This window comes from Diceros bicornis, chromosome 39, assembly GCF_020826845.1.
Source record: "Diceros bicornis minor isolate mBicDic1 chromosome 39, mDicBic1.mat.cur, whole genome shotgun sequence".
NCBI lineage: Eukaryota > Metazoa > Chordata > Mammalia > Perissodactyla > Rhinocerotidae > Diceros > Diceros bicornis.
The window spans coordinates 3,685,387-3,707,189 of NC_080778.1; the positions used below are offsets into that span (position 1 = coordinate 3,685,387).

Sequence of the window (21,803 nt, forward strand, 5' to 3'; positions counted from 1 at the left end):
AGGGACAGGCACTTCACATAGATTATCACCCTTATCCTGAAACAGACCTATAAAATTATTACCATCTTGGGGCTGGCCCAGTGGCGCAAGCGGTTAAGTGTGTGCACTCTGCTGTGGCGGCCCGGGGTTCGCCGGTTCGGATCCCGGGCGCGCACCAACACACCACTTGTTAAGCCATGTTATGGCGGCGTCCCATATAAAGTAGAGGAAGATGGGCACGGATGCTAGCCCAAGGCCAGTCTTCCTCAGCAAAAAAGAGGAGGACTGGCATCAGCTGTTAGCTCAGGGCTGGTCTTCCTCACGCACACACAAAAAATTATCACCATCTTGCAGAGAAAAGTAAATGTAGTGACCACGCCAAGTTTCTAGAGGTGGAATGTGGACATAACCTCACACTCCGCTCTTTGCATACTGAAGCAAAGAAAAGTGACCCAGGGTAAACAAGTTATTTCTATTTACATGTAAAGTCTTTAATTTTTACCCATTCATGCATTCGCTACCATGTCACAGGCCCTGTGCTACATGCTATTACCTACTGAAATGTAAGAATTACAGAAGGAAGCTTAGAGCTGCAGCGTGATTGCACACCTGGATAGAGTTGTCATCGAACTTTTCTGTCCCAACCTCAGTAACACTTAACTGAAGGCGGTAAAGCTTTGGCTTATCTCTGGAGTCAGAACCATCTGCGAGAAGAGAAGAAACAGAGCTTCATTTGCAAAGTTTAATGTTCTTGTCATGTTATTTGAAATAAGCAAATAAAGCAAGCAAACAAAATGTTATCTTAGAAATGACACTACAGTTCTCAATTCTCAGGATTTCTTATCAAAGAACTCTCCAAATTTATATCATGCAATTTAACTTACTGGATACAAAAAATTCAAATTAAGACAAACACATAAGCTTCTGTTTAATAGAATTTAAGGTGCTGACATCATCATTCATACCAACATTTTCTCATGACAAAAAAAGAAATTTTCTCCACCACACAGCCCTGGATCTTTATTAATGATTTTGAAGAGCAATTCTATTCACAAATCAAGATCATCAAAGACACATGAACCTTCCCTACGGTAAATCTGCCATCTCTACGGCACACAGCACCACACGGGCTGGCGAGGCACAAGTGAATCACTAATGCAGCCTTTTAAATGTACAACTTCATAGCTCATTCCAGACCTCCTGGACCCAAATCCTTGAGGATGAGACCCAAGCATGTGTCTTCTGAACAATCTCCCCAAGTGATCCTGACGTTCATTACTGACACTAAGTTCCAGTAAGAACTACAGTTACAAGTGCTTAGCTCCATGGAATGGAGCTAGGGTGAAGGACAGAAAAGGAGACTGGGTTTTTCATTCTGTGTCATTTTAAATTACCTTCACGACAGTTGAAGTTTTTCATTTCCCTGTGCATGAATTTCTATGATGGGGATGGTTTGGGGAGGAGGAAGAGGAAGAACCACTGCCAAGACATCTGTCCCATTTACACCCAGATATGTTTATTCACTTCTCACCTACTATATTCCGTCTTATACAGGATGACGTCAATCGAAGACTTATTCTGATTTCAGAGTTGTTAACGTACGAGGAAATGTGCCTCAAAGAATCAGTGAATCACAACACAATCTCACAGCCGTGACAGTCAGCCTAGTCTGTGTACATGCTACGCAAAGTCTCCTTAAAAGGCCAAGTAAAGCCTCCCTGACCTACTTCACTAATGCCTTAATAACCTTCAGAATCACTGATGAAGTTGCCAGTTAAAATCTCCAGTCACTGAGATCAGGAATGTAAGCTATGAGAGCTTCAGAAGTTAAACATTTGGAGTGTACACGGTGTTTTAGACTGCAAAATCTCTTAGCTGTGGTGTGGTCTCAACTCTCACAGACAAAAGACACTATGAATATGCAAGTTCTGTTACAGCTGTTGCTGCTTTTAAAGTACACAAAAGAACATTCTAATAACAAAATTTTCTATTTCTGAAATATTTCAGAAATCTGTGAAATCCGGGTAAAGGTAAAATGAGACTGAAATGGTATTTGCGAGATACCAATCTGTAATATGCATTATAAAATTGGCTCATCATCCATGTTGCTTCACAGCATGCTGGAATATTCTCATTGTACATAGTGGCAATTGAAGCATTTTTTAAACAAGTTTATTTTCAACTCCAAGTCCTGATCCAAATGAAGCGTCAGAATTATTTGGGGGCTCTCCCTGGACACAGGCAGTTCCCTTCTGGACCTGCTGAGTTCAAATCCCCTAGGAATGTTTACTTTGCTTGCTTTAAACTGCACAGGCAGTCTTAATGAACACTCCGGTCAAGAAATATCATGTGTCCCTCTCATCCTCCATAGAACCACAGACTATTTCATCTTAATGCACTAATCATGTTTTATGATGATCTCTAGTTACTTGTCTCCCCCATCTCTGAGCTCCTTGGTGGCTAGGTTTTTAAAAAAATCTCTTTATCCTGGCCCTCGGCACAGTGTCTGGTCCACAGTATGCATTCAATAAAGATTTAATTTATTAACTGTGAATACATTATTGTGAATAATTATTAACTAAAAATGAAGAAAACAGACTAATGCAATATGGTCACAAAGAAATTACACAAATGAATTATAAAGAAAGCAAATAAGTGATCAAGAACAATAATTTCAACACAAAGATAAAAAAATACAAGAACATGAAAATATGTCTATTTAGGGGTGAAAGAAAAATTCACATTAATATTCTGAGTTTTGAATGCTTCTGAAAGGTATCTTGTGAGCTAATAAATGGATATTATATACTTTTCTACATCAACAGATTTAGAAAAATAAAGAGAAAGGGAGAAACATAAACTTCTTCCCCAGTCTCTCCTTTCTTACCATTTCACTGTAATGGAAATCTATCAACAGATGGATCAGAAATACACTTCTTTCCCAGTCTCTATTTTTTTTTTTTTTTTTACAAAATCTTTATAGATAGATTTTTAACAACCTAAACAGCAGCCATGGGATTCAGTAGATAAAATGGTGTTTGGCTTGAGCTTGGGGAAGCAGGAGAGAAAAGACAAAGGGAGGCAAGTGATGTTCAAATAACTGACATCCTTCTTCTTGTAATAGTCCATTTCCCTCTCCTTATTAAAAGTATGATGATCATCTCATAGGCAGTAACGAACGTATAAAATTGTTGCCTAAAACAAAAATCTTAAATTTTCTCCCCTTCCTCCACAGCTATTCACAAAGAGTCAATTTCTGCCCAGAGTGCCTGAGTACCTTTCTTTCCAGGAGATAACTCAAACACAGCTGCAGCATTTAAAAGTAGAGATAAATCTAAGCAACCCTACCACACACAATAGTACTTCTACCAGAAGGTTTTAAAAACATTTTTTTTAATTTTATAATTTTGTCTTAAAAATATGTAATATATTCATGTGGTTCAAAATTCAAAAGATACAAAAAGTATACAGTGAAACATACCCTTCCCTTCCCTGCCTCCTGTCTAGTTCTCCCCCTCAGAAGCAAATCTTCAAAATCTGTTTTATGCATATATAATTAAACAATTGGATACACAGTCTTCTTTCTCTTTTTGCACAAACATTAGAATACTATTTAGGGCTGTTAAATGAAATCCAGTCGAATGTGCAATATTTGGGACATACACTAAACAACTGGTATTTTATCTGCAATTCAAATCTATCTACGTGTCGTGAACTTTATTTGCCAACTCTGCCATCCCTAAATCACTATCCTCGCTGTGTTGCATCTTGTCTGCTTCTTTTTAACTGAGGTGTATCAGAAAGTTTTAATATTCTAAATATTAAAGGAAAATAGACCGTTATGAACAGAGCCTAAGAACACTTTTTAAAGGACATTTGTTTTTACTGTAATTGCTGTTTTTTTACTCTATTGTTTTTACAGTAATTCTATAAATCCAATTCTGCTTTTGCCTTCAGTTGCTTCCCAGGGTGAACCTTGGCAAGTTAGTCTGATTGTGGTGCTAAATATTTCCTCTTTGCCGTACCATTTACGAATGGACGGAGGGAGGGGGTAAGGGCTCACGCATGTAAAGGATGCTGAATGCTCCCCACGTCTGGGCACGGTGCTAGGTGCTAGAGGTAATGGTGAGAACAAATTCACACTCCCACAGAGCTCACATTCCAGAACCAACAAAATAGTTAAGAAACTATAAAAAAAATGTTTTGTAGCTTATTGAAACATAAATCTTAGAGCATATTCTCACTAACTTTATTGGAGGAAAAAACCCTAACTCTCCTCACATAGAATTGGCATAAAAACTAAGAACACTTTGGTCAAAGTTGATGACCTAATATAAGTCATATTATATGCATTTTTCTGTACACATCAGGTAAAAAAGGAGACGCATTTTTCTCTCTATTGTTCCTTTATTTTACAGTATGAAATTAACAAACACATGAAAAAGTTAAGGAATCCTTTTTAGGAATAAAATAATGACAAAAACAAGTCTCAGACTCTACTTTAAGTATATATGAGTATCAAAATAGGTAACAAGTATCACTTGTTTATATTAAAGACCAAAAACCCCAAATTCCAAGTTTGGTCAATATCCAATGAAAATGTGTATTATCAGTCTGGAGAAAATTCAACAAACCAATATAAGATGCTAAATTAAACTTTATACAGCATGGAAAAGTATTTGATCACTACTATCAACATGTAAAAAAATAAGATTTAAATATAAAAACAGACAAAAAAATAAGTATTCCATAAATGGTACAATTTTAAGATCACAAAGACTGAGATGCACGAAATTTGAGAAACATATTCCAAGCAGAAAAGTACAGCTTTGTTAACAAGAAGAAATGAAGGAGAATCCTAAGGAACACCCTAAAACCTGCTCATAATGTAAACTGGTTCCCTACAAAAAAGATCATAAATATGAGTGAATACCAAATGTATGGCTGATTCTTTTCCTCTGTAGCCTCCTAAAGATTATCAGACACATGGCCACGGACTTGGGATGCCTCTTCCCCATCACATCACAGCTAGATTATGTGACAGTGGTGACCAAAACAGCTCCTCTTGCCTGCCTGCCTCTCAGTCTCTTTCTTTCTTTCTTACCTCACCATATTCTCATTCTCTCTTTTCCTCTGTCCCTGCCTCCTCCCCCTCCTTCTCCCCATCTTTCTAACTTTTTCTTGGGGGAAGGAGGGGAAGGATAGGAAAACAGTTCTCCCCTTCTTTAGTCCAATTTCTCACTTAAGCCTGAATAAAGAAATTGGACATTTCTGCAAAATAAGCTTCTATTAAATGAAATGAATTCTGGATATGGATCCCTTAGTAGCTATGAATAAAATGACAGTACATTAAATTTCTTAAAATCCAACTTATTTATAACAATTCAAAAACTAACACATAAAATAGTTGGTCAGTAACACTGTTGTGCCCATGAGGTTCTGTGAGTGCTCAGTTCAAAAAGTAGTATGAAGACAGCATTACCTTCGTAAGTGTGATAGTTGTAGTAGGCAAAGTGATTCCTTCTCCCTGGGGCTACAAACACATGCACAGGACCCAGGTGAAGGCAGCATCGGCAGGACAGAGGCCATGCAGAACACGTGGGAGAGGAAGGAGGAGAGAGACAGGAGAGGGTGAGCTGCAGTGAGACAACTTCAAAGGAAGAAAAGTCTATTTCACCCCATCAGCTTTCAGAGCTGAGAGGACAAGACAACAATGCTCCAGGTAGTGTGTGTTTTGGAAACCAATGCAGACTGTTAGGGAAAACACCAAGACAACAGGTGAGTCACCAAGCAGCAGGAGAGCAACAGTTAGTTAATCATATAGAAGACTACCACCCCACTCTGCTGATTCCTTCTGTTGAAAGAACACAGCAAATCCAAAGCAGAGAATAAAATGACTTTTTACACTCTACTCCTCCAAGAGACAGTGTAAGCACATGCTCACATCTCAAAAACCTCCAGTCCACAACCTCAGGATCTCAGCCCAACCCCAAGGATATACGCCTGGCTGACAATGTGTCCTGTGGAAATACAGTATTTATCCATTCATAACAAGTCAATGCTTATGAGTATTATTTTCTCATAAATGGAAAATAAACCAATTTCATTCAGTATGCTAACTGTGCTCAATTGATAATAATGAAAACTTAAAGAGACAGCATGACCTAGTGAAAAGCACACAGCTTTGGTGTAAGAAAGACCTTGGCCTAGCATTCAGGCTTGCCACCAACTATTTGCTCACCCTTAAAAAGTGGTAGCAGAGGGGCCGGCCCGGTGGCGCAAGCGGTTAAGTGCGCGCGCTCCGCTGCGGCGGCCCGGGGTTCGCTGGTTCGGATCCCGGGCGCGCACTGACGCACTGCTTGGTGGGCCATGCTGTGGCGGCGTCCCATATAAAGTGGAGGAAGATGGGCACAGATGTTGGCCCAGGGCCGTCTTCCTCAGCAAAAAAAGAGGAGGATTGGCGGATGTTAGCTCAGGGCTGATCTCCTCACAAAAAAAAAAAAAAAAAAAAAAAGTGGTAGCAGATCTGAACTTCAGGCATTTGTGGAGCAAGTGAAGCTATCCAGCAGGCAGTCCAAGTCCTCAGGAGGGAGGCTGGACCAAAGGCAGTCTCCGGGACCCAGCACACTGCACCACGAGCATCCCTCAGTGTGTGCCGCACTTGCAGGCAGGAGCAATCTACCTTCAGTAGCCACTGCTTAGCCTCAGGGAGCAGCTCAGTGAATGCGGACTAAGGGCAGCAGAGTGCCATGGAGCACGGAAACGTAGTAAGAAGTATGCAGCATACGCTGCTGCCAATATCTGGTTAAAAGTAGTACAGAATTAAGGTTTATCTATGGTCTATTATCTGCCGACACCCATGAAAACCTTCTATCTATTTTATTACTTGGGAGACTAGAGTATGAAATAAGCAGTCAAAATAGCAATTCTTACTAGATGATGTGTTGCCAAGGTCACAGGTTCCCTCTGTTGTTGGTGCTCCACCTCCAAGGCCCAGAACAGTGTCTGACACACCATAAGTATTCAGTAAACATTTGTCAAATAAATGAATGAATGAATTCTTATCCTGTCTCTGCTACCCACCCAAAGCAACTTTCCATCATCCATTTGAAAATTTTTCTATATTGACTGTTATTTATCAATTATCTCTGGGCTAAAAGCCTTAAATCCTCAAAAATTTTGGTTTAGAGAAAGCAATCATTAGTTTCTAACACCTAAGACAAAATTTAAAAGAACAGACCCAATGCCCAAAGATCCTAAAATATTTTTAATTCGAAAATGAATGGCTGTCTCATGGTTGCCATTCATGGCCTGGGATAACCGAGCGCCAACACTCCCACACACTCTGCAGGGACACAGTAATACCAAGATACGTTTCAAAACCAGTGAGAAACCAGAAGTTTAAATGAACTTTTCAGTCAGAAAACTGAGGGACAAAGCAACACTAATATATTCCTCACAAATAGCTAATCAATTATTATTATTTTTTTGTGTGTGTGAGGAAGATCAGCCCTGAGCCAACATCCATGCTAATCCTCCTCTTTTTGCTGAGGAAGACCGGCTCTGAGCTAACATCTATTGCTAATCCTCCTCCTTTTTTTTTTCCCCAAAGCCCCAGTAGATAGTTGTATGTCATAGTTGCACATCCTTCTAATTGCTGTATGTGGGACGCCGCCTCAGCATGGCCAGACTAGCGGTGCATCGGTGCGCGCCCAGGATCCGAACCCGGGCCGCCAGCAGCGGAGCACGCGCACTTAACCGCTAAGCCACGGGGCCGGCCCCAGTTAATCAATTAAAAAACAAGTCCTCAAACATAATTCAGTATAAAAACTACCCGCAGCATGCTGACACTGACTGTAAGTTACAGAGTATCAGTCAAAGCACCACCATTCTTCCTGTATCGATGTACCCTAGCTGTGCCGAGACTGCTGGACCACAAGCACCATAACCCATCATTAGTTCTAATCTTGTAAATAGATGTAAACACTCAAGAGTCAAAGAAGAGAAAAACATAACTCCTGCCCAAGGAACCACAGATTATCTACATAAGAGGTTTGAGTTTCAGCTAACTTTTTCTGTAATTACAAATTGAGCTTTATTTAAAAGCAGTTCTGGGTGGGACGGTGAAATACCGTTTTTCATAGCTTTTTATAATACAGGTCACACATTACTATTTTAACTCTACAAATAAGAAATGATGTAGTTGAGCTGAAAGATAAACAAATACGCCATGTATATATCGCATATATGCAAATATATATGCTACGTAAAGATGTGTGTGTGTATAAAACATTAAAGAATGTCAATGTATTTCTCTACCTACGGGTTAACTTACAACAACAGCTTTAGCTTAAGAGAGATCTACAAACAAAATATTTAGAGGACTAACATGAAAATAAACTTAGTCTATTACAATTTTAAAACCAAACAAATATCCTTTCTCTTACAGATGCAATTCTTAGATGAACTGTTAAATTTAAAGATATTCTTTTCAGACATTGGTCATACATTAAACAATATTATGGTAAATATATACACATTGCCTCAATTAAATCTGCCCTAAGAGGAGTACATTTCTGTTTGTCATTTTTAGTATTTTACAAGGTTATTTTGGGAAAAAATTTTTAAAAGGGAGTGGATCATTTAGACTTCTCCTTAAACTCTCTATATTCACTGTTTTAAATTTTGTTTTTCAATGTTCATTTTTGTCCATATGAACTTTATTTTTATAAATGAATGTGACCTTGAGGTTCTTTTTTTTAAAATGTCATCTTACAAGAGAGTTCCTTTTTTTTTAAATAAATAGCCTAAAAAAGGTTGTCAGCCAACAGAAAGGCTACTTAAACAAAATTCATTAAAAAGTATAAACATTTAAAGCTAAAAAATCACAAATTTATACTATTTCTCACCTGGGCTTAACTCTACCAGATAGGGCAGTTTTTCAGGTGGAAGTGCCGAGCCATAGCCAGACCCATCAGCTCTCTCCTTTCCCTTCACTGGCTTCCCATCGCTGTGTTTCTTAGTTTTCTTTGGGATATAGTCTGGTGGCCTCCTCTTCAACTGAAAGACTAAAATCCCTAGAACAAGAACATTGTAAATTATCAACCAGACTCAAGTTAGTGTAGATAGCCAGCTGACTGGCAGACAATTCCTCAAAGATTTATTTAAAAAATGCAATTTAATAACATCTCTCAAGGAATAATTGAATGAAAGCTTACCTAATCTATACCTATAGTCAGTAGAGGAACTATCAGTCTAGATGTGTTCTGAAAAACTCTAGCAAGTGATTTCCAAAGATTATTTTAAATTAACAACTACCCAAGCACATTACATGCTTAAAAAACAACACATCAGTTTAAGAATAAATGAATGTTTATATTGGTAAATAACCTAATGATCAATAAATATATTGATATATATAACATAGGCACAGAAAATACATACACACAAATATATTTTTAATTGAATTGACTTTAAGTCAATTAACTCAGAATTCAAAGCAATTGGACTTTAACTTTTACTGTCTAGAAAAAGTACTAAGCAAGTGTACTTTTAAAACTATCAATCTACATTCAAGTATCGATAGGGTTAACTGGCAATAAATTTTTATGTCTTTATCAACGGAAAGGCCCTCTACTGAGCAACAGTCAGATCATAATGTGAATCTAAAAAAAAAAAAACTATCATTTCATCAAAAACATAGCTTTAAACCTTCACTGCTTTGAAATATTAGGGGAAATTGTGTAAACAGTGAAAAGTCTGGATTCATTATTTGAAATAACTAAATTACTGGACAATCTTTAGGGTTGTGAGTTATTTTCCCTATTACAACAAATTTGTCCAAACACCAACCAGTTCACCGGGTCAGCACGGAAAGGATTCCACTGCTGCCAGATAATCATCTTCCACTTCTTGACACAGTGCTAAAGTCTGGCTTCTTCCAGACACAGTACTCCTACTGCAGTGTGACCGTTTGTTCCAGGTCTAAGCATGAGAGTCGCACAAGCTGAGTGCAGCCCTGGGCACAAGGGGACCGCCTAGGAATCACACAGCAAGTCTAGGAAGGAGGCTGAAAACTGTACAGCAAACAGCCATTAACAACACTGCCATGCACACTCTCCTACATACTTTGATAAGCTAAACAACTAGTGTATCAAGTAGAAATTTAACATATCATAGAAGTAATTCTTGAACAAATAAAATTACTCTTTACCTTTGTCACTTGGCCATTCCCTGAAGATTTGTAAAGGACACTCATCATCATCAAGGATAATTTCTTTAGCACCTTTTTCATCAGAATGCTGGGCTCCAGGAGGAAGCATAACCTAAAAGGAAAAAATTATTATATTATTATACTATGTGACTATACCTAAAAAGTAAATTATTAGCAGGTATTTAAAAGAAAGAACTTACTGGTTTTGGGTAAATTAAAAAGTCACTGTAGAATGAAATTGATCAAACACTATAAACAATTCTCACTCAAATAAACCATCTCCAAAAGTGAAGGAAAAAACAGTCTCCAATAAAAGACTTAGCCAGCTGACTGGGCTGTTTTTATTCACCTACCTCTCTGGCCCCCAAAAAGAACTAGTATTTTTTTAACGAACTTTTATATGGAAGGACAGTATGTAATGGTTAACTTGTGAGTAATTTCTTAACTTTTTTTTTCCCCTCCCCAAAGCCCCAGTACATAGTTGTATATTCTAGTTGTAAGTCCTTCTAGCTCTTCTGCATAGCTACTAAGAGACGAGTTCCATGCCCAGGAACTGAACCCGGGCCGCTGAAGCAGAGTACGCCAACATCTACCCAGCTAGGCCATCAGGGCTGGCTCTTAAGATAACTTTATTATTGCAAATTCAATCTCTCTAGTCCCTAACCCACCTTCATAATCAAATAATTGTTTTTATAAGGTAGTTTCATCTAATGTGAGCTCTCTCAGGATAACCATCACATAACAACAAAACAGAATAGCTTTCTTTTTCCTGCAGGTAATCTGCCTTTATGATTAAATTTTAATCAGATCATTTAGATAATATTACTGGGCTATTCATTCAGCAAATGTTTCTAAGCATCTGTTTTAAGATACTACATTCACAAAACTCTTAAAAATTCAAAACGCTGTAATACCTTTTATTCTATGTTTTTATGATAGCCGAACAATTTTCTTAATCAACCAAGAAAGCCCTCAGGGAAAGAAGACAGGCGGCAGTGGCCCAATAATCTCCCATACCCTGCTTGACTTCTGCTTCACCGTCACTCTGATTTACTACTAACACCAACCAAGACACGACTATAGAAAAGACGACTATAGAAAGGACGACTATAGAAAAGACGACTATAGAAAGGACGACTATAGAAAGGACGACTATAGAAAGGACGACTATAGAAAGGACGACTATAGACAAGACGACTATAGAAAAGACGACTATAGAAAGGACTACTATAGAAAGGACGACTATAGAAAAGACGACTATAGAAAGGACGAGAAGCAGCCAAGCCGCCAGCACCTGAACACTATTCTCAGTCCACAGTTAATGAAATCATGTTGTCTTAATAGACCTTACCACCCAAATCCATCATCATGCTCATACACCAAATGGATTAGACTCCTCTATAGAACTCTATAATTTCTCTCTATCCTGCTTCAAATTACCTTAAAAAGACAAATCTGTCAAAACACACACACATGCTCAAGTTATCAATCTTTCTTCGTAGCGTTTTGTATTAAGTTTAGTATCTTTCGCTTAGAACACGTACAACTTCAGGATCTGACCTTCACTCACCTCTTCAATTTCAATCTTTGTCATGTACCGTTGTAGATCCAGCCACAAGGAACTACTCAGAGTTCTCAAATCAGGCCACGAATTTCATGCTTCCATGACCCCTTGTGCCTAAGAAGCCCATTCACCAACTTTTGTGCCTAGCTAACATCCACTCATCTTTCAGCTCAAGTACAACCCTTCCAGGAAGCCTTGCCTGACCTCCATTCTAATTTAAAAGCTCCTTGTTTGTATTTTCATTCTTGGCCTGTCTCCCTTTTTATAAACTGTTTTAAAGGCGGCTCCTATCTTTCTACCCCAGCATAGTATCTAAAAAAATAAGAGGAACTTAAATATGTATTGAATAATTAATTAGATAAAATAACAGATGAATGAATGAATATGGAAGAACTACACGTTACATAATTTATGAGATGGCAAGCCAAGAAAACAAAGAATTCCTAGTTCAAGGTTAAAACAATAATCAACTCTTTGATTTCTACTGCCTAAGCTTGCAAAAAAAAAATGTGCAGGGGCAAAATAGAACAGAAAACCAAAACCAGGAGACCCTCAAAAGAAATCATCAAATGACCTCAAAAGGGACTGTCAATAAAAGCTCAAAGCAAGCTTTTATAATTTCATGACCCTGATTAAGGTGTTCTTTCACTTTCTGATTTTCATCAGTAAAAATAAGGCAGAAATTATTGAAAAGAAAAAAATGTTATGAAGTTCATTATCACATATCATATCAAATGCAACTTTATGGAACTGATCATTATTTAACAGATTTACATACACTTGAACAAAAACATTCCCTGGGCAAACACACGAACAATCCCAAGAATCAAGCGCAAGGCTAGGCACGGTGGGTAATACAGTTCCTCCCTCGGTGCTCACAGCCTAACCCTAACTCACTATTGTTTTACTGATTTTATTCTGAGTAAGGACACTTTTCACAGCAGTTACTAACCAAAAGTATAAGGGACATGTATCAAAAATCCATCATTATCACTGGACCCGATTATTCTATAGATATAAATGTATTGCCCATATGTACAAGGATGCTCGCTATATATTTCTTCTAAACAGAAAAGCAATCATTTCACAAAGCCCAGCACTGCAACAAGGTTCTCCTCTACTTCCTACTTAACTGCCAGGAGGAAAATGCACCAGAATGCCCTGCATCTCAATATTTTTCCTTCAGAGAGAATGCATGATTATCTTGATTATCTATCCTCCCAATCTTAGCCTACCAACCTCCTCCCCTAAGTATGGTAGAATTTCAGTTCATGACACTGTTTCCCTATCAGATGAATACTACCATCCAGAAATCAGGCATAAAATTTTTTTTCATTTCTGAAAGCATCTTTTTTTCTTCTAATTTATCAATACTATTCCTTACTCTTTCCTGGTAAGATCAAAGGAATGAAAAGGCACATCAAAAAACAAACCCAGGGCTGGCCCGGTGGTGTAGCGGTTAAGTGCGCACACCCCGCTGCGGCTGCCTGGGGTTCGGATCCCGGTCACACAACAACGCACCGCTTGTCAAGCCATGCTGTGGCGGCGTCCCATATAGAGTAGAGGAAGATGGGCACGGATGTTAGCCCAGGCCCAGTCTTTCTCAGCAAAAAGAGGAGGATTGGTGACAAATGTTAGCTCAGGGCTCATCTTCCTCACACACACACAAAAAAAAACCCCACAAATCCTCAAGATCATTTATCTTTCTCCATCCCACAGTGAAATGAGCTCTGTTGTATTTTTTCTGATTCTGAATAATACAGGCTCATTGTAAAAAATTCCAATACAGAAAAGCATAAGGAAGAAAGAAAAACAATACTGATAACTATATTTTTATGATCATTCTTTCAATAATTCTCTCTATGCACTGAAATTTATACAAGAGGGTCCATATCTTAATTATATATGGTATTTTAAGAGTCTTCTTTTCATCCCTCCTCCCTTCCTGTAGGTAACCGATAAGCTGGTGTGTGTCCTTCCTATGTGTTTACCTTTCCTATTCTCATGCATACATACACACAGAATGCTGTTATGTGGTTTTATTTTACAGTGATTGTTTTTCCAAAAACAGGGTACGGTATAAAATGTATATACCTCCCAGTCAACTAGTATAGACCTAATTCATAAGGTTTCCCAGTGACAAGGTATTCAACGGGAGAAGCGTTCCTTTAGTGATGGGTGTTTAGTTTCATTCTTATTTATTGCTGTAACACACAATACTGAAGAAAAAAGTCCTCATAGAAACACACTCAGGAATTTACTGGCATTTGTTTGTTTTAGATGTTAGAATTAATACTTACCACCATATTTCTAAACGTTATTTTCAATCTCGACAGTATCCCCACTCTGAAGTGGGTGCTATTTAGGACAACTGCACAGTGATCTTCCAGACTCTCCTTCCCCATCACCCCTGGGATTACTTTCCCCTGTGCTAGATTCTATTCTGGGATCCTATATCTTTCTCATTTTTGGCCTACCCCATTATCTTGCTGGAGAACGTCCTCCAGCACCCTTTTGAGAAAGGATGCATGAGTGGTAAATTTGTGCCCTGCATGTTTTGAAATGTCTTTATTCTATCCACCTAACACTTGACTGAGAGTCTGGATTGGAAATCATTTCACTCTGCATTAGAAAGCACTGCTTCACTGTTGAAATCACTGGTGCCAATCTTGCCCAACAATCTTTTTCTTTGGAAGCATTATCCTCTCTTTTTCTCTAGTTTTCTGCAATTTCAAAATAATATGCCTTGGTTCAGGTCGTTTTCAAAGTAACTGTACCATTATTCACATGGCCTTTTCAACCTAGCAACTCAAATCCTTCAGTTCTGGAAGACATTCTAGTATTATTTCTTGCGAGAACTTTTCTCTCTCCATTTCCTCTTGCTTCCTCTATCTGGTCCTCCATAGACCAATGTTAGATAATCTACACTGATAATGTATATTTCTCATCTTTTCTCTTTTATCTCATTTTCTTTTTGTTCTACACTCTGACAGATTTCCTTAACTTTATCTTCTATCCCTTCTATTGACATTTTTCCCCATCTCTTATTTACTTATATTTTTTTAAATTTCCAAGAGCTCTTTCTCTGAATGTTCCTCTTTACAGCATTCTAGTCTTATTTCATGGATGCAAGTGATCCTCCTTATCTGAGTCTCTTAGTTTTTGAACACTTGCGTCTGCTTTCTGCATGGTCTCTTTTATCTCCAGGTTCTTTTATCTGTTTGTGATGGTCGGTCTCTCATTTTAACGATGTTTTCAAGTGTCTGTTAAATCTTGGCATTTAACAGTAAGTCACAAGAAAGCTAAAGGTTAGTAACGGCTATAGTACGTATGGGCAAAGATTACTGTCGGTAGGCCTCTGGGTGAGGTTACTGGAACAGAATTTCCAAAGGTCACTTTCTATACAGATCTCTCTTCTTTGGCCAGAAAGGGCCTTCTGGGAGGAATCCTTAAATCTTCTGGTTGTCAGTATTCTGGATACAGCCTTCCACCTCATCCACCTGTTTTCAGTCAAGATCCTTGCCGCACTCGCTCTGCCTGTTATCCCTAAATCCGAGGCCTGTTCCCCCATCAGTTTTACTATAGCCTTCAGATGGAGAGATGACATGGTAGTTGGGACAATGGAGAGTACTACTTCTTAAAAACTTTCAGCCCAGTTTGTTTTCAGCCCAACTTTCAATGCTGACTCAGAAAATGCTAAAGCCTCTCATTCCTGAGTCTCCTTGGGATTGTGATGCAGACACTGGCACGCTGCTTCCTGGTGGGTCCTCTCTCTACAGGCTTTCTCTGGTCCCAGAAGTTAGATTCCACTCATTTACTTCTTCAGAATTTCATCTACAACTCTCATCTTTTGCCATCTCTTCTCTCATTCTCTTTGTTCTTGTGCATTTATACAGGCTTTTTTATTCCTTTATTGTCATTTTAATGGGAGAACAGTATCTGTTTTCTCATCTATTTTCAGCTGAAAATTGGGCTATAGTCATAAAATTACAGACCCACCAAAAGTTTTTCCAACTAAATATAACTTCTTAGCTTTTCAGCAAAAAGATAAAAGCCATAAAACTCAGGCAAGCCCTTTTACTTGAGTCCATTTGTAGCTAACAAACAAGGTTAAGACCTCCACACTGAACACCATAAAACACAACTGCAAGCTTAGTGAAGACCACATAAACAAAGAGGCACACTCTGCTCACAGCCTGGAAGACTGAATATTTTAAGGATGGAAAGTCTCTCTGACTCATCTACAGATTTGATGCAAACCTGGTCACAATTCCAGCAGGTTTTGTAAAGAAACTGACAAGCTGATTCTAAAATTTATTTGGAAATGCAAATAACCTAGAATAACCAAGGCAATTTTTAAAAGCAAAAACAAAAAATTGGGACTTACCTTACGTGATTTTAAGACTCTATAAATCTACAGTAATCAATACAGCTTGGTGTTGACAAAAAGATATAAGACATATAGATCAATGGAACAGAACAGATTACAGAAATAGAACCACACATATATATGGTCAATTGATTTTCAACGAAGGTGCCAAAGCACTCAACAGAAGAGAAAGTCTTTTTAACAAATGGGGCTTGATCAACTGGCTACCTGTATGGCAAAACGTGAACATCGACTCTAATCTCACACTATACACAAATATTAATTTGAAATGGAACATACAGACCTAATTGTAAAACCTAAAACTATAAATATTCCATAATAAAACATAGGAGAAAATATTTGCAACCTTGGAGGAGGCAAATTCTTATACCGAATACAAAAACCACTGAATGCTAAAAAAAAAATTAGTATGTTGGGCTTTGACAAAATTTAAAATTTTTTACTCTTTCAAAGACACCAGTAAGAAAATGAAAAGGCGGGGCCAGCCCAGTGGCGCAAGCGGTTAAATGCACGCGCTCTGCTGCAGCGGCCCAGGGTTCGCCGGTTCGGATCCCGGACGTGCACCGACGCACCACTTGGCAAGCCATGCTGTGGCGGCGTCCCATAAAAAGTAGAGGAAGATGGGCATGGATACTGGCCCGGGGCCAGTCTTCCTCAGCAAAAAGAGGAGGATTGGCAGATGTTAGCTCAGGGCCGATCTTCCTCACAAAAAAAAAAAAAAAAAGGAAAAAGCAAGCCAAGCCACGGTCTGGGAAAAAATATTCACGACATATGTATCATACATAGGATTTGACATATATTTATATCATCAGGGAAATTCACAATTTTTCCACAGTGAGATACCAGTATAACCTATCACAATGGCTAACATTTAAAATAACTGACCATACCAAGTATGAATGAGGAAAGAGCACAACTGGAACTCACATAGACTTTTGATGGGGGATGTAAAATGGTATAATCTCTTTGGAAAACAGTTTCATAGTTTCCAAAAAAGTTACACATATGCCTACCATGTCATTGAGCCATTGCACTCTTGGTATTTACCCCACCACACAAAAAAACAGATAGGTCTATAAGAAGACCTGGACACATATGCTCATAGCAGCTTACTGTAAGAGCCAAAAACTGAAAACAACCCAAATGTCCATCAACAGGTAAATGGCTGAACAAATTGTGATATATCCATAGAATGAAATACTACTCAGCAACAAAAAGGAAGCAACTATTGATACATACAACCACAGAAATGATTCTTGAAGTCATTATGCTGAATAAAAGAAACCATGCAAAAAAAGAGTACGTACTACATAATGTTATTTATATGAAAATTTTAGAAAACGCAACTAATCTGTAGTGACAGAAAGCAAACCAGTGGTTGCCTGGGGAAAGGGGATGAAGGAAGGGATGGGTTACAAAGAGGCATAAGGAAACTTTCGGGAGAGTGAAGGAAATGTTCATTGTGTTGATAAGTCAAAACACATATGGCATTACAGACTTTAAATACATGCAATTTATTGTACTTTAATTATTCCTCAATAACCTTCGTGGGGGGAGAATTAAAACAAGTAATCACACTATTTTATTATTTAATAATCAATTGCTAAGATGAGAGACAGGAGAATATCTTTTTTTTTTTTGGTGAGGAAGATTAGCCCTAAGCTAACATCTGTTGCCAATCCTCCTCTTTTTGCTGAGGAAGAGTGGCCCTGAGCTAACAGCCGTGCCCATCCTCCTCTACTTTACACATGGGACGCCTGCCACAGCATGGCTTGATAAGCGGTGCATAGGTCCACGCCCGGGATCCGAACCTGTGAACCCCAGGCCACTGAAGCAGAGCACACCAACTTAACCACTACACCACCAGGCCGGCCCCAGTAAGATATCTTTTAAAAAAATCTACTGCCAATGAGACTTTTTTTTTTTTTTTTGTGAGGAAGATCAGCCCTGAGCTAACATCTGCCAATCCTCCTCTTTTTTTGCTGAGGAAGACTAGCCCTGGGCTAACATCCATGCCCATCTTCCTCCACTTTACATGGGACGCCGCCACAGCATGGCTTGACAAGTGGTGCATCGGTGCATGCCCAGGATCCGAACCGGCGAACCCCGGGCCGCCACAGCGGAGCGCACGGCACTTAACCGCTTGCGCCACTGGGCCAGCCCCTGCCAATGAGATTTTTGACAGAGAAATATTGGTTATAAAGTAGTTAGTATATACTTGTGACTGATTTTAAGGTTAACAATTTTCCAAGTAGTCTGTCTCAGAAGAGAAAACCTGCTTGATTTTACATAGTGTTACCAAATCAATTCTGAGGCATAAAATTTCACTGTATTTCTTGAGTACTAGGGTCAAAGATACATTCTTTATCTCTAAGAAATTAGGACGACTATTAAACATATTGACCAAATGTTGGTTAATTATGAACAGCAAACTGAAATCTATTTAAAAGTTGAATCTTCATGACATATCTCAGTAAAAACCATAAGAAAAACATCATTAAAGCAGATTTCACTAAAATAAAATTAAGTTACCCATATACGCAAAATAATAATTGGAAGGATATATACGAAAATGTGAATAGTAGTTATCCTTTGGTATCAGAACTATTTGCCTTTTTAGACTTTTCTTACTTTATAACAGGAACATATATTCCTTTTGTAATGGAAGGAGAATGCTGTTTTTTATATATATTTAATGCATGGTTTCAGTTTATCAGATTCTAAATGATACAGTGGGGAGAAAACCAGTCTAGGTTTCACTTCATTTCCAGAATATTAAGTACTGATGGAACAGTTACTCACCCGGGCAATGCAGTAATCCTGAGGGTTTTCTTTTTCCAGACCATACTTCTCCAAAGCTTCAGCCACAGCAAAGTCTGCAGGGTCTGTAGTAGACAGCAGGATTGTCTTGTAGGGAATATTTGGTTTTAAACTATCTGCATAAATTCTCAGTGTTCCACCTGAAAAAACATTTGGACATCTTTGAGTACAACTTTACTTTATTCCAATAATAGGGAGAGCTAATGTTTACAATCACTTAAGAAAAGGGCACCTAAGTTCCAGTTGCAATGAGTGCAAAGAAGGAACCGTGTAATAATTCTGTTTTCATTTTCGGTTAGATAACATACATTAGCAGTAACCTGCTGATCTAGCAACATTTTGCTAATCCTGTCAGGACTGTTTCCGTCCTCACTTCAAGCCCAAGCGTTTTTATAGTGATGGACTGATCTCCACCATGGGTGAAGGACAGACAGGAGGAAACTCTGGAGCTTCCTGACACTGCTGCTCTTTCTTCAACTGCTTTCCCACTTCCTTCCCTAAGCATTGTTACATACCTATCTTCCCCATTTTCTCTACTTTCTGAACATCCATCTGAAACAAATTAAAAATTCAGATAAGGCCAAATATTAATCCCACTACATAAATCAATTTTAAAAGACTGAACTAGAAAGCAGCAGACTTCAGGTGCTGAAGTCCAAAGATGTTTCATAAGGTATTTGCCACCAAAGCAATGGGCTCTATTTTTACTTCCAGGTCTGCAAACCAGAATGCCATTTCTAGCTGTGAACTCATTTAGGAGGGAAAAAAACTAACTAGAGCAGAGCAATTTGGATATCCTGAGGTTTTCCTTTTTGTTTGTATACTTCTTTTTAATGAAATTCTACATAAATGCTATATTATTGTCATTTTTGGTGTCATAATTTGCTTTCTACTGATGATCTAAGGTCTACAAGCCCTAAAGTCTTCTGTGTAGATGAAGGAATCCTGGAGGAGGAAGTTATGCGAGGCTCCTCCTCCACTCTACTATGCGTGCCCTGGGGTAAGCTTTCTAACATCCTTTTCTTACCTGTAAATTAAAAAGCCGGATTAAAAGAATTAGGGCTCTCTCGAAGCAAGTTCTACATTTCCATGACTCCTTGCCTCTTTTTAACTCTAACAGTTATTCTGGCTACTGAATATTTCTCATGTTCTCTTTTTCAACAAGTCTGGCACAAACTGCATTTTGACAACTTGACTCACAATAAAATAATGTTGGTCTTTTAGGAAGTCAACTAGTCCATGCTAGTATTACAATGTGGACCTGCTGACGCAGGCCAGGAGCCAGGCTGTCAACCTGGCAACATTTTACTATGTGCAAACTCATACGGATCGAGGGCCCACTGTTTCAGTGCTGAGGACACAGCAATGAACAGGTCAGTGTTCCTGCCTTCAAACAGCTTATATTCTAGCTGTAGGGTGCAGGGGGAGAAGACTCACGAGAAAACAGACAAATAAATGATTTAAGGGAGTGGTACCTGCTGTGAAAAAGAGAAGCATGGTTGCGAGAAAGAAAATGACCGAGAGCCTCCTGAGGCCGGGTAACCGGTAGAGGCATCTCTGAAGCACCACCTGTCATGAGCCCTGAATGATAAGGAGCAGCAGCCACATGACCACGTACAGAGCTTTCTGGGCAGACAGACTAGCAAGAGTAAGGTCTATTACTGGGATAAGTCTGGCAAGGGTCACTGGCCAAAGTGGACAGACTGAGGTGAAAAGAGGGAGATGCAGTCAGAGACTGGCTAAGACCAGATCACGCACGATTTCAGACCATGATCAGAGAGAGAGAGAGAGCGCGCGTGTGTGTATAGGGAAGTGGGCAAATGCCACTTGTGCTTTACAAAGAGGACCCCGGCTTCTGGGTAACGATCAGCTGTAGAAGGGACAACAGCACCAGCAGGGAGGCCAGTCTTGAAAGCACAGAGTCCACTACACTAAAACGCATCCCCTCCTTACTTAGTTATACTCTACTTCTAAATACAGATTTGAAGTAATTTACAAGAAAAACATAGCACAAGAAGATGAGTAAAAACATTTTTATAGACTGAGGGAACGTCTATGTGCTTTACACACGAGACAACCAAAGAGCAAACTAGACCATCTGTTTTGAAAGCTGAAGAGATGGACTTGTATCTTCACCTAGACAGCAAAGAAAAATGCATGTGGTCAGAAAGTTAGTTTTTCTAAAATATTTTACGTATCTTCACCTAGACAGCAAAGAAAAATGCATATGGTCAGAAAGTTAGTTTTTCTAAAATATTTTACATCTGCTGAAATCCTAGAAGAGTACTTCATAATACCAAAGTTACAAACCTTGATGATGGAAGACTATTTGGTCTGAAAAAATTTAAGGACAAGGTTTATCAGAAAGTCATTTTAAAAAATCAGCATGGTTCCTACAGAAGATATAATTTTGAGCGGCACTTCTTCTAAAGGACACACCATGAGGTAACTGTAAAATTCACATTCATGTGGCCAAATGAATTTAGCTATTGGATGGAATTCCTTTTATCATCCATTTGAATGTTTCAGAACATCTATCTAAAACTTAATTTGGTTTTAACATAAATGTTAAGGCATTCTGACAAAAAAAGCAAAAAATGAATATAGTCTAATTTAAAAGGTTTTTAGTTTATAAGCATATACCATGGTATTGACTTAATAGAGATACATACCTCCCAATTTGCTAAGGAAGGAGAAAGAAAAGCTAACATTTTAAAGTTCCTACTATGGACTAAAATCTATTTGTATAAATATTTATTTCAGTTCTAAAATGAAGGTAGGATTATTACCCTATTCTGAACATGAACAAATCAAGGCTCACAGTACACAAGGATCCC

At 38.5% G+C, this 21,803-nt stretch overlaps 1 protein-coding gene across 8 annotated transcripts in view; it reads right to left on the minus strand.

Moving 5' to 3' along the window:
• Nucleotides 1–21,803, minus strand: part of AFDN (afadin, adherens junction formation factor) — a 142,064-nt gene that overhangs the window by 74,128 nt on the left and 46,133 nt on the right. For all 8 annotated transcript variants that reach the window (XM_058533986.1, XM_058533984.1, XM_058533985.1 and 5 more), the window contains 4 exons: nucleotides 18,949–19,106; nucleotides 10,193–10,304; nucleotides 8,889–9,056; nucleotides 589–683 (listed from right to left, as the gene is read on the minus strand). In XM_058533986.1, coding sequence (XP_058389969.1) covers nucleotides 589–683; nucleotides 8,889–9,056; nucleotides 10,193–10,304; nucleotides 18,949–19,106 — 533 coding nt within the window. The remainder of the gene's footprint in view (nucleotides 1–588; nucleotides 684–8,888; nucleotides 9,057–10,192; nucleotides 10,305–18,948; nucleotides 19,107–21,803) is intronic.